This window comes from Phyllopteryx taeniolatus, chromosome 13, assembly GCF_024500385.1.
Source record: "Phyllopteryx taeniolatus isolate TA_2022b chromosome 13, UOR_Ptae_1.2, whole genome shotgun sequence".
NCBI classification, from domain to species: Eukaryota; Metazoa; Chordata; class Actinopteri; order Syngnathiformes; family Syngnathidae; genus Phyllopteryx; species Phyllopteryx taeniolatus.
In genome coordinates this window covers 16,105,275-16,116,068 of record NC_084514.1, presented here as the reverse complement: position 1 = coordinate 16,116,068, position 10,794 = coordinate 16,105,275, and the positions used below count along the sequence as shown (strand labels likewise).

At 40.1% G+C, this 10,794-nt stretch overlaps 2 protein-coding genes across 5 annotated transcripts in view; one reads left to right on the top strand and one right to left on the bottom strand.

Annotated features, from left to right (window-relative positions):
- Positions 1–2,780: 2,780 nt before the first annotated feature.
- gchfr (GTP cyclohydrolase I feedback regulator) lies at positions 2,781–6,440 on the top strand. Its single transcript, XM_061795819.1, has 3 exons — positions 2,781–2,937; positions 4,224–4,318; positions 4,874–6,440. The coding sequence occupies exons 1-3, from the start codon at positions 2,902–2,904 to the stop codon at positions 5,001–5,003; spliced, it is 261 nt and encodes an 86-aa protein (XP_061651803.1). The 5' UTR covers positions 2,781–2,901; the 3' UTR covers positions 5,004–6,440.
- A 3,663-nt stretch (positions 6,441–10,103) lies between these two features.
- Positions 10,104–10,794, bottom strand: part of dnajc17 (DnaJ (Hsp40) homolog, subfamily C, member 17) — a 35,484-nt gene continuing 34,793 nt past the window's right edge. For 2 of the 4 annotated variants that reach the window (XM_061795117.1, XM_061795118.1), the window contains exon 11: positions 10,104–10,353. In XM_061795117.1, the coding sequence (XP_061651101.1) occupies positions 10,228–10,353 (126 nt within the window). In that variant the 3' untranslated portion in view covers positions 10,104–10,227. The remainder of the gene's footprint in view (positions 10,354–10,794) is intronic. The other 2 variants (XR_009791480.1, XM_061795122.1) reach the window with 2 other exon arrangements.

The window sequence follows — 10,794 nt, the reverse complement described above, 5'->3', positions numbered from 1 at the left end:
CAATTTGATTTGAATAATGTGAAAAGGGGAGATGCAACATTTTAGCATTTGTACCTAAACCTAAACATTCTCACAATATTAAGAAATGCAAGCAGTCTAATGAGATCCGATTCACTATTTAGTTAGATGTTTTTCATTGTTTGTTGTAATTTTCAGTATTTAACCGCATTGTACCATACTGGGATATGTTTCTAATAAATAGGTTACCTTAAATAACTACCTAAGAGGATGAAAATATTTTTTTTGCATCGAAAAGGAAATGTGTCTGAACAGAATTGAAATTTGCAATGCATAAGGCTATAGTGTCTTTATTAAACAGAATGGAAATGTATGTGGAAATTTGGACTAAATACTGGGAACAGCTGCACAATCGAATGGAATCTAACCAACCATTTTTTTTTTAGATGTTTATTATGTTGGTTATATAATTTGCAGTCATGTAATGCACTGAATCAACAGGTACATGCTCTATATATACGAGGTGGCTAGGAACACGTTATATTTACACCGTTACATTTAATCCGTTACATTTACTCAGTTAACATTTTGGATAAATTGTACTTGTCAGAGTAGTTTTAATGAAGCATAGTTTTTACTTTTACTCGAGTATTTATGTTGAGAAGAAACGGTACTTTTGCTTCGTTGCAATGATCTACATGCCGCTCGCTAGTTTCATTTATCAATAATTGCGTGCGCAATCTATTTTTAGACTTTTTGTTTTCGACTTCCGCATCGGGCGCCGTTGCTCCAATCCACCATGATTACCACAGTGATGTTTGACTCAAGTTCACCAATCAAACGACACAAGAAAGTCCCGTTCGCACACAAAGTCTTCTATTGGGCTTCGCGGGCCAATCAAAGTGAGTCGTGACAGCAGCGCACAACTCGTGTTTACATTACAGACTATGAAATAGTAGTGTGCGATACTACATATTTTGGTATCAATCCGATACCAAGTAAATACAGAGCCAGTATCACTGGTACCGATACCGATACCTTTCAATAATTAATGTTGATGCATTATCGAATTGCTAAATATAGATTTTCACGACCTTTAAGTATTTTTGTGAGGTTTTCTTTTTTTAAATTGTTATTAAATAAAGAATTAGGACAAAGTTTATTGGTTAAGATAAGTCACTAAAATATATGTATTATTTAAATAAATTTAAAAAACTGTGGAACAGTAACAAAACAATTCTTCCCCGTTCATTGTCTTGTCTGGATTTTTTTTTTTTGTATTTATTAACCTGTCCTGTTCAGCTGCATAGCCTTGCAGAATGCTGGATCTGTATGCCTTTTGTGGTGGAACAGTTTTGCTGTGCAACAGGGGAGTTTAAGGAGTAAGGGAGTATCATTTATTAATTATTCTGATTTTTATTGAAAATGCATCCGGACAGAGAAGGGTTTTAGTGGACAGACAGAGGGACAGAACGGACAAGGGGAATAGGGCTGCAAACCACAGCAGAACAATAGTTAGACAGTCGTTAGTCAGCGAGCCCCTCCAGCAGGGGACCATACCAGGGGGACGCCACCCACTCCCCAGGAACCGCGGCGATTCCCCAGCCCAAACGAAGCGCCCCGACCAGTCCCAAAGGGAGCGGCATGGGTACCGGACTACAACCCCCCATCAACATTTCAATTGGGTTAATGTATTATATCAAGGTCTTAACATAATTTATTTTTTTGACTTGGCTAAGGTAACAAATGGACAGTTTAACTTCGCAAATGAATTGCTGGTGGGCTGGCGGACCCGAGCCGGTAGTTTGCTTGCTTGTTTGCTTTGCGCTGCTAAGTCATGTGACAGCACAACATCGAAACAGTGAGTCTGGCGCTACCTATTTGATAAAACCGAAGCAGTGCATACTAGACCAAAAAAGGAAACTACTGTATCGATATTTCCACACTAGTATCAAGCCGATACCGATACTGACTTGGCAAAGATATTATCGATATTTGGATCGATCCGCCCACCACTGCTATGAAAAACAACAGCTTTAATATGCAGCATAGCTTTGTCAGTGCCCAAACTTCAACTTCAATTTCAGCTTGCGGTAAGTTACAGATTAATTCATACATTCATCTTCCACATCTGCCTCACAGTTCTGAGAACGCGGGTTAAAATCCAGCCTCGCCTGTGTGGAGTTTGCATGTGGGTTTTCTCCGGGTACTCCGGTTTCCTCCCACATCCCAAAAACATGCACGGAAGGTTAATTGAAGACTCTAAATTGCCCGTGGGTGTGAATGGTTGTTGTTGTTGTTTGTCCATATGTGCCGTGCGATTAGCTGGCGACCAGTTCAGGGTGTACGCCGCCTTTCGCCCAGTTAGCTGAGATAGGCGCCACCGTGACCCTCATGAGGAGAAACGGTTCAGAAAATGGATGGATGGATGGATGCTTCTGTAAGGCCCTGTGCCTGTGTTGTTGTTGTTTTTCCACTTCATTGAAATAGTGACAAGTGTGTGCGTGGACTCCCATTGAACATGAGTTTCTCCTCAGAACTCCATATAACAACCACTATAATTTGCAACAAACACACTGTAAAATGTATGCCTCTCTGACCATTCTGATTAGTATTGTGTTTTGAAAGGCATGATTCTCAGTACGGCTATACGTTGGATATCATTAGATGATATCCTTTTACCTAACGAAGTGGGTGTAAATCGAGCTAAAACGGAGAAATACATGCATGTTTGCGTTTTGTAGAACTCCAAAGTGGTATTTATGTTTAATAATCCGGTCAGTAGATCGAGGCGCGCTGTGATTGGTCCATGGCGGTGGGTGTTTCCGCATTCTGCAAATAGCTGTCAGTCGAAGCTCAACATGCAAAAGGGGAACTGTCGCCTCAGGAACCTCCTCGGTGTCAATATTCGAGGGAAGAGACGTGCGAATCTACGGAGGAGACATGCCTTACATACTGATCAGCACGCAGATCCGACTGGTGCGTAAATACAGGGTTTGGCTGTCGTGTCTCGTGTTGTACTTGTTTAGTGAGGGTGGAGCTGCAGGTCATTTATTTATTTATTATTTTGTTAAGTGGCCATTGCAACATTGTGCATGCTACAAATGAATGGGGGAAAATGTGCAGTGCAGACAGATGTTTGGCCATAGTACATTCAAATCAATTTTGCATAGGAAGATAGAAAGTGTAGATCTGCTTTTGCAAAGATATTCAGTTAACAATATAGTTTGTATGCTATTTATTATTTTTTGGTTGTGTGATGTGCCATTTGTAATATTTTAATAACCTCCTACGTTAGCTAGAGCTCCATTATGGTGCAGTACAGTTCCACACCACTGCAAGCTACAATACTAAACATATTGTTAAGTTAGTGTCCCACAAGTCACAAAAGATCTTTTTTTTTTCTGTCATTGATGCTCACAGTGTAGTACAAGCACCATTTGTGGTACGCTGCCTCCTGCTCGTTGCATGTGAAAGAATCACCGCCTAAGTACATTTCATATTCAAGAACTGTTTATTTCTAAACTATTATTTAGGTACATTTTTATTTAACTTGTGTGCAATACATTTTATTTGAATAATTATTTAGGAACAAAAAAGTTTAAGTAAAAAGTTTGAGAACCGATGATCTATGTAAATGCTGATTTTTTTTGATACGGCTCTAATATGGGATATCTTAAACGCAAAGATTCTAGATTCTGGTCATAGTATTGTGGCAGGCCGGTGTATACTTGCATCACATACAGTATCTGCAGAATAATTACATCTCCAGAAACATCACTTTTCAGGAAACAACAAAAAAAAAGAAGCCATTTGTTGAGCCATTAACATTGCATCATCAAAGAGAGGAAGCCTTTTGCAACTCTTTAGAGTGGTCAATAATTTGTAACAAATAACAGACCCGTGTCAGGGCTGACCAATAGTATAGATGTGTAAAAAAAAAAAAAAAAAAGATGTTGACCAAATTTGGACATAGTAGGTTTCAGCTCCAGCGATATACACTTTTCACACACAAAATAAATCTTAAAAATCTCAATGGTAAAAGACTAAAAGAATATTGCCCTAGTTTCCATTGTTGCCTGTACAGCTGAACTCACACAGTCTAATTCACTTCCCTAGCTGTGAGAATTGGATCATCTATTTATAGGTGGTCCACTTACATGTGTTTGGGGATTAGTATGCACACCTGCAAGTGAAACTAAACTTGAGTTGCACAACACCAGCAAGCAGAACTCAAATAAACGTGCTTCATTGCTGTCTTTCAGGAGAACGGCCCAACCAATGTGGGAGATGAGCATTCTGATCCAGCTGTCATGAATTACTTGGGAGCAAGGAAAACAACCATGCTGGGAAATCATTTGTGAGTACTGAATTGAGCGCTTCCCCATTGGTTGCAGGTAGACTTAATAAGGTACCTGCAGTAGGTAATAGTTTGACATTAAAGGAAGTCGTCGTTAACCGTACATCCTATCCTGATGTAATTATATTTGGGTGATGCATCATCCAGCTTGGGGATAATAAAGTGTAATGGCTTGTTCCTAATGCTGCTCGCAGGTCTTGTGGTTTTCAAATTCCCATATGTACAAAATGGTGTTAACTTTAATGGCGCAATAAACATGTCCATGGTGTCATCAGAACACAGTCACATGGAAGTATAAGCCCTCATATGTGGTGAGAAAGGCAACACTGCTGCTTTGCACGTTTTGAATAAGGCTTGTCAGTGTGATGGGAAACAGACTGGGGAGTTGTTGTCATTGGCAACAAGATCCAAACGCTGCTGGGAAATGGATGAAGGTGTGGAGAGAAGTGAACAAACTGCAGAACAATTAACAAGATTCAAACCCCCGAACAAAGTTTAGTGAGAACCCACATCTGCGGACAGTACTGGAATATTAACTCTGTTTATCTCATTTAGTTCAGAGTACCAAGTGGACGAGCCTCCTCGCCTGGTGTTGGACAAGCTGGAGAAGATCGGCTACCGCATGCTGACGATGACGGGGGTGGGGCAGACGCTGGTGTGGTGCCTTCACAAGGAGATAGAGTGACAATAAGACAGGCAGACATGGAAACATGCTAAGGACCTTTATTTTTTACTGCGGAATTTTCAGTGCTGCCAAATTATCTATCTATCATTCCATCCAGCCAGCCTTGTAAGTGCGCGTGTCCCTATTTCGGGTCGTGGATGAGCTGGAGCGAGGCTGGATTTTTTTTTTTTATCATTAATCAATATGTGATGACCAAATGTACATTTAGGGAGTGTCAGGTACTTTACTGTCTATGGGTATTGAAATACAAACCTCCAATGGAAACATGTGATGTGATATGATGACCTAAGAGTGTCTGTTTAATGATAATATCCAACATAACCCTGATATCTTCTCACGATCAGATGAGGAAAAGATTAAGTGGCTGTTTGATTTTGATGTTATTTCGAAATGCAGATTTTATTTTTAAAGCTTGAAAAAGAAGACAAACATTTTTAAAGCTTGAAAAAGAAGACAAGAAAGACATGACTTTGTGGCACTTCGGTCCTGGTGCTTGACTAATTGATTTTGTTGTTGTTTTAAAAGCCCCTATGGGCTGGGTGTACATTTGTATGCATGACACAATAATAATATTTCATTCATTGATATGAAACACTGTGCTTGATGTGTTTAAATTGACAATAATCTTGGCAATGCTTTGCACAAGTCTCAAATGCTTATGATGAAATGCCGGTACTTATTACTATTGGAAGTGGGCAATATGGGCTTAGTATTATAGAAAGAAATACTGAGATTTGTATTCTGCTCATTAAGCTAAAATGAGAATACAAAACATTGCTAATTTAAGATGTGGTAAAAAAAAAAAGACCTATTGTTACAGGCGGCACGGTGAACCACTGGTTAGAGCGTCTGCCTCACAGTTCTGAGGACTGGGGTTCAATCCCCGGTCCCGCCAGTGTGGAGTTTGCATGTTCTCCCCCGTGCCTGCGTGGGTTTTCTCCGGGCACTCCGGTTTCCTCCCACATCCCAAAAACATGCATGGTAGGTTAATTGACAACTCTAAAGTTGCCCGTAGGTGTGAATGTGAGTGTGAATGATTGTTTGTTTGTATGTGCCCTGCGATTGGCTGGCAACCAGTTCAGGGTGTACCCCGCCTCCTGCCCGATGATAGCTGGGATAGGCTCCAGCACGCCCGCGACCCTGGTGAGGAGAAGCGACAAAGAAAATGGATGGATGTTGTTACAGAACTCGAGCCGGGTGTTAAAAAAAAAAGAGAAAAAGGAAATGACAATGACGTCATTCAAAACAAGTTTTTGTTTTGTTTTTTCCTTCTGCGATTTGCTTCAATTCTCCTAAATACCAAACAAGCTTTGAAACAGTATTTTCCTATGGCATTAACTTGCACTAACATCCATAGAAATAATGAGAAAATGTTTTTTGCAGATCATGTGCAAATATAATTTTTAAAAAATTAAACAAGTAAACATCAAACGTCAACGTATCACCTGGTCCACGTTTTTTGTTCTCGTAGTATAATGCACGTCAGCGGGGGCTCGCGTTGAAGAAAAAAAAAAAATTAACTTGAATTATTCGGTAAAACTGATTAATCTCCAAGTGCTGCAGGAGTTGAAAATGGAAAAACGGTAGAAAGTAGCACTGGTGTGCTGTATTTCAGCTACAACAGTTTCCCACAGACAGTTGTGATGTGATTTTGTAGTGCGTGGGATTTTTTTGTCAAAGCATCGAGAAGAGAATTTGAAGAAACAAGAGATGACAGTTTATTGGGGTTAACATTGAATCACTCAAATTGTTCCACACCAGTCATCCAGCAATGCCTTGCCCCAAAAATGACCTCCCCCCTGTTTCCACAAACTTTGAAGCATACTTTGACTGAGATGACAAATTAAAATTCGAAGGGGTTGGAGACAGGATGCAAAGCAAAGAAGCTGATTCCAAGGATTGGGGTCCCAGTTGCGTGGTGGTTATTTTATTTATTATTATTACCGCATGCTTACTGAATGAAAGGTGATGATGACCCCTGTATAAATCAAAGTAATGATGATGATGATGGTGACGATTATTATTAGTCATAGTACTATTTGTGCAAACACTTTCATATGTCTACAGACATGACATCTTCAGCAGAGATGCGTGGAAGGTTCTGCTGGTAATGGTTTACAAAGGGGGAAGACCAACAGGCCCATCCTACCATCCTGGTTCGCATGCAAGCCATTGTGGGCTCAGAGCAGGTCTGGTAGTAAATTGGTTTCCTGTAATTACATTTCCTCTGTTGTCGTTTGAACAGATTTTTTTTTTGTATTTGTGGAATTTTTCTCTGTTGTTCAAAAAAGCCTACACATAAATAAACCCATGAGATGAAGGGATAAAGGGATATTGCAGGAGGAGAAGAGCAGATGTCTTCCACCGCACCACCATGTTCCACAGCTGGACATTGTGTAACAAAGCCACACAGCAGAGGTGGGAGTGGCACAGAGGTTGGATGCTGTGAAGCTCCCATGTGGCTCCTAAATAACGCAATGTCAGCAGAAAAAGCCACCACATGGGCTCACTTACGTCATAAAACTTCAAATGCAGGGAAAAAAATAAGACGCTTGTATGACTATTTGAGAGCATATAGATTAGTGACAACTTCTTTAGTGACACCGGCACACAAAAGCGGTGTCAGAAAGTTTTGAATAACAGAGTTGAATTATTGTGGTTGTAATCTGTGCACTGCATCATATTGGGAAGGGTTTCTAATATTTATATTAACTTATATAGCTACATGAGACGTGCAGTATTACATCACATAAGTGCAGGTGCAGCCAATGTTTTGGCCAGTAGATGCCTGCAAATGGTAAACTGTAATATGAAAAATTGATGATGATGATGAAAGTGATACCAGCTCTGCAAGATACAATACAGAGCACTTTTAGAGTGCATGTAAGAGGAACACAGTGCATGTTGATTTTAGTGCGGAATGCACTTCAAGCTTGTTCATGGATAGAAAAGATAGAAGTGTCAAATTGAAACTTTGAGATGAAGCTGTTGCCTGGGTCACCCCAAAATTCGAACATGAAATGAAACCAAATCTGGGCTCACCCCTATTGCTACATCATCATAATTTCAGAAAAAAATTCAAAATTTGTGTCCCGGCTGTGTGGTGTTTCCATGTTCTCCCCGTACCTGGGTGGGTTTTCTCCGGACACTCCGGTTTCCTCCCACATCCCAAAAAACATGCGTGGTAGGTTGATTGATTGCCCGTAGGTGTGAATGTGAGTGTGAATGGTTGTTTGTTTCTATGTGCCCTGCGATTGGCTGGCGAACGGTTTAGGGTGTATCCCGCCTCCCGCCCGTAGATAGCTGGGATAGGCTCCAGCAGCCCGCGACCCTATTGAGAATAAGCGGTAAAAAAAAAAAAAAAAATGGATGTGTACTCATGAGGAAGTTACAAATTATTTAAAGACTCTTTAAAGTAAAGCTTTTTAAAAATTGATTTAGAGTGGGAAGGAAAAAAACCTTTGGAATTTATTACATTTCTATAAATTAGGTCATAAAATGTGGTCTGATCTTCATTTAAATCATAAGAATAAACAATGAGTCTGCTAGAACAAATGTTATTGATAATAACACATTTTTAACTATAATATATAATAACTACATTTTTAGTGATAATTCACTGGACAGAATGAAAAGGGAAGTGAATCCTTGGATTAAGGTGCCTACCTCACTGGTGTAGAAGTCGCCAAGAATGGTGAGACCGATCAGTCGCGGAGACTCCAAGACCTGGGAAATATTAAAAATATTGCACCAGGAAGACGTCTCAGACACGTCTCCAGACAAGCTGACAACCTATTCACCCAGAAGTCGCTGATGTAGGCCTGTATTCATTCTTCAAATACATTTCTAATGTATATTGTGTGTGTTTATTAAAAATACAGAAATGGAAAGTTAATATTGATTCATTGCCGAGAGAGTGAGACGTCGGTTTCCATGATTAATTGAATGAATTAAATGCAGACCGGCTTTACAACAGCTTGCGATTCGAATGAAACTGTTTACACTTTTAACATACTGGCTTGGCAATTAATAAAATGTTAATCTTGATTTCAATTTTGGCTTCTCACAATTATATAAAAAAAAAAAAGCAGTTCTTGTTGCGTGCAGGCACAGCTGCAGGTGCAGATAGAGCTTGCTTACGTCACTAATAATTTATGTATTCTTTTGCTATCTGAGCATGTCAGTCAAGACTGAGTTGTCAATAAAACTCTCGTATTGTATCTCATGAAGATTGTGAAGGGGTGACGTTTGCAGTGGCTGCTTGAAAGCAAAGAACACCTTGCCAATTGCTTCTTATATTTAGTCATGTCTTCCTCAAAAAAGATACCCAAGCAAAATAAACAACATCATGTTGTCTAGTGTTAGTCCCAAATGCTCCCCACTGTTTTAAAAGTAAAGTTTTCAAATACATGAATAATTATGTAAAGCAATGATGGATGGCCTCTTGCGTGTGTATTTTATCACGAGACGTTCTCAAGTTCTACCTATAACGTACTAAAGTTGGCTTGAGGGTTGGTTCGTGGGGGAGAAATGAAATCCAAACAGTCACGGACTGTGGTTTGGATCGCTACACGTCTCAGCTGCTTTCACTGAGTTACTGGACAAGTGTATGGGCATGACACTGATGAAGGATGTTGGCTACATTGAAGAGTTGTCTCCCTTTGCCAGAAAAATCATACCTATTTGAATACATTGAGGTTTCAACAATGACTAAATTGCAACTGGATTTAATGGGCGTTAAATAATTTAACTAATGCAACCTTAACAATGGTGCAAGAGAATGTATCGTTCATTTTTGACTCAAAATTTTTCAACATCAGGAGGAAAGCATGGAAGCTTGCGAAATGAAGCATCTTAGGCCAGCCAACTTAATTAGATTGTTAGTTTTGCCTGAACCAGACTAAAACGTTGCAGTGATGTAGTCCACCTTATGCAAACACTGATATCCATGCATCCATACAATAATTACTGTACCTAAGACTTTATGCAGCACAATCCATACTTGCGTCCTGTAATCTCTGAGACCACATAACCCTGAATCCTACCAGCGCCCTCTCTTCGCTAGAGGAGAAACACAGCATGCAAATGAAAACCACAGACTTTATGTGGTCATTGATGATTTATTTGGCTGATTCAACACAAAACAACACGTTGAAAAATTAAACCTTAAAACAGGTGTTCTGTTTATTGGCTGCGGGCGGGTGCTGAGCCGGGTCCTCTGGCGCTAAGACATAGCTTCTTCTTCATCATCCTCCTTCTGTATCTGTTCAATGAGCCGCTGTCGCTCAGCTGCCTGTCTCATCCTCATCATCACCACACTCTCATAGTCACGTTCATTGGACAGGGAGCCCTGTAGAAGGAACACACACACACACACACACACACAAACACTCTCAAAAAGGTCGCCCATAAGAGAGACAACAGGTTAATGAAGTTTATTGTCACGTGTGATAAGCAATACAGTATACAGTAATATGCGCTTATTTTTCCAATACCCTTGTATACTATTTGTCCATCTTATCTACTCTCAACAAATTTTAGACTGGCACAAAGTTACTGGCCAGTTAAGGAGTTTGTTTATTTCATTTCATGGCAACACTGTCACCGTTTACTGTATGTTTGCTTTCACAACCATGCTGCATGCTCTCATCTCTCTAACCATCGCCATGACGGTAGGGAGGGTGAACATGCATGAGACAGCAGCCTGGACAGCAAGTGTGACAGGGTAATTCCGTTGCCGGAGGTCATTATACAGCCTGCATTGGGCCTGGCAGTGGCCTGGCCTCTAACG

Coding starts and splice junctions, on each gene's coding strand:
- gchfr (XM_061795819.1), top strand. CDS start 2,902: ATGCCTTACATACTGATCAGCACGCAGATCCGACTG. Junction 2,938..4,223: donor TCAGCACGCAGATCCGACTG/GTGCGTAAATAC, acceptor GCTGTCTTTCAG/GAGAACGGCCCAACCAATGT. Junction 4,319..4,873: donor ACCATGCTGGGAAATCATTT/GTGAGTACTGAA, acceptor TATCTCATTTAG/TTCAGAGTACCAAGTGGACG.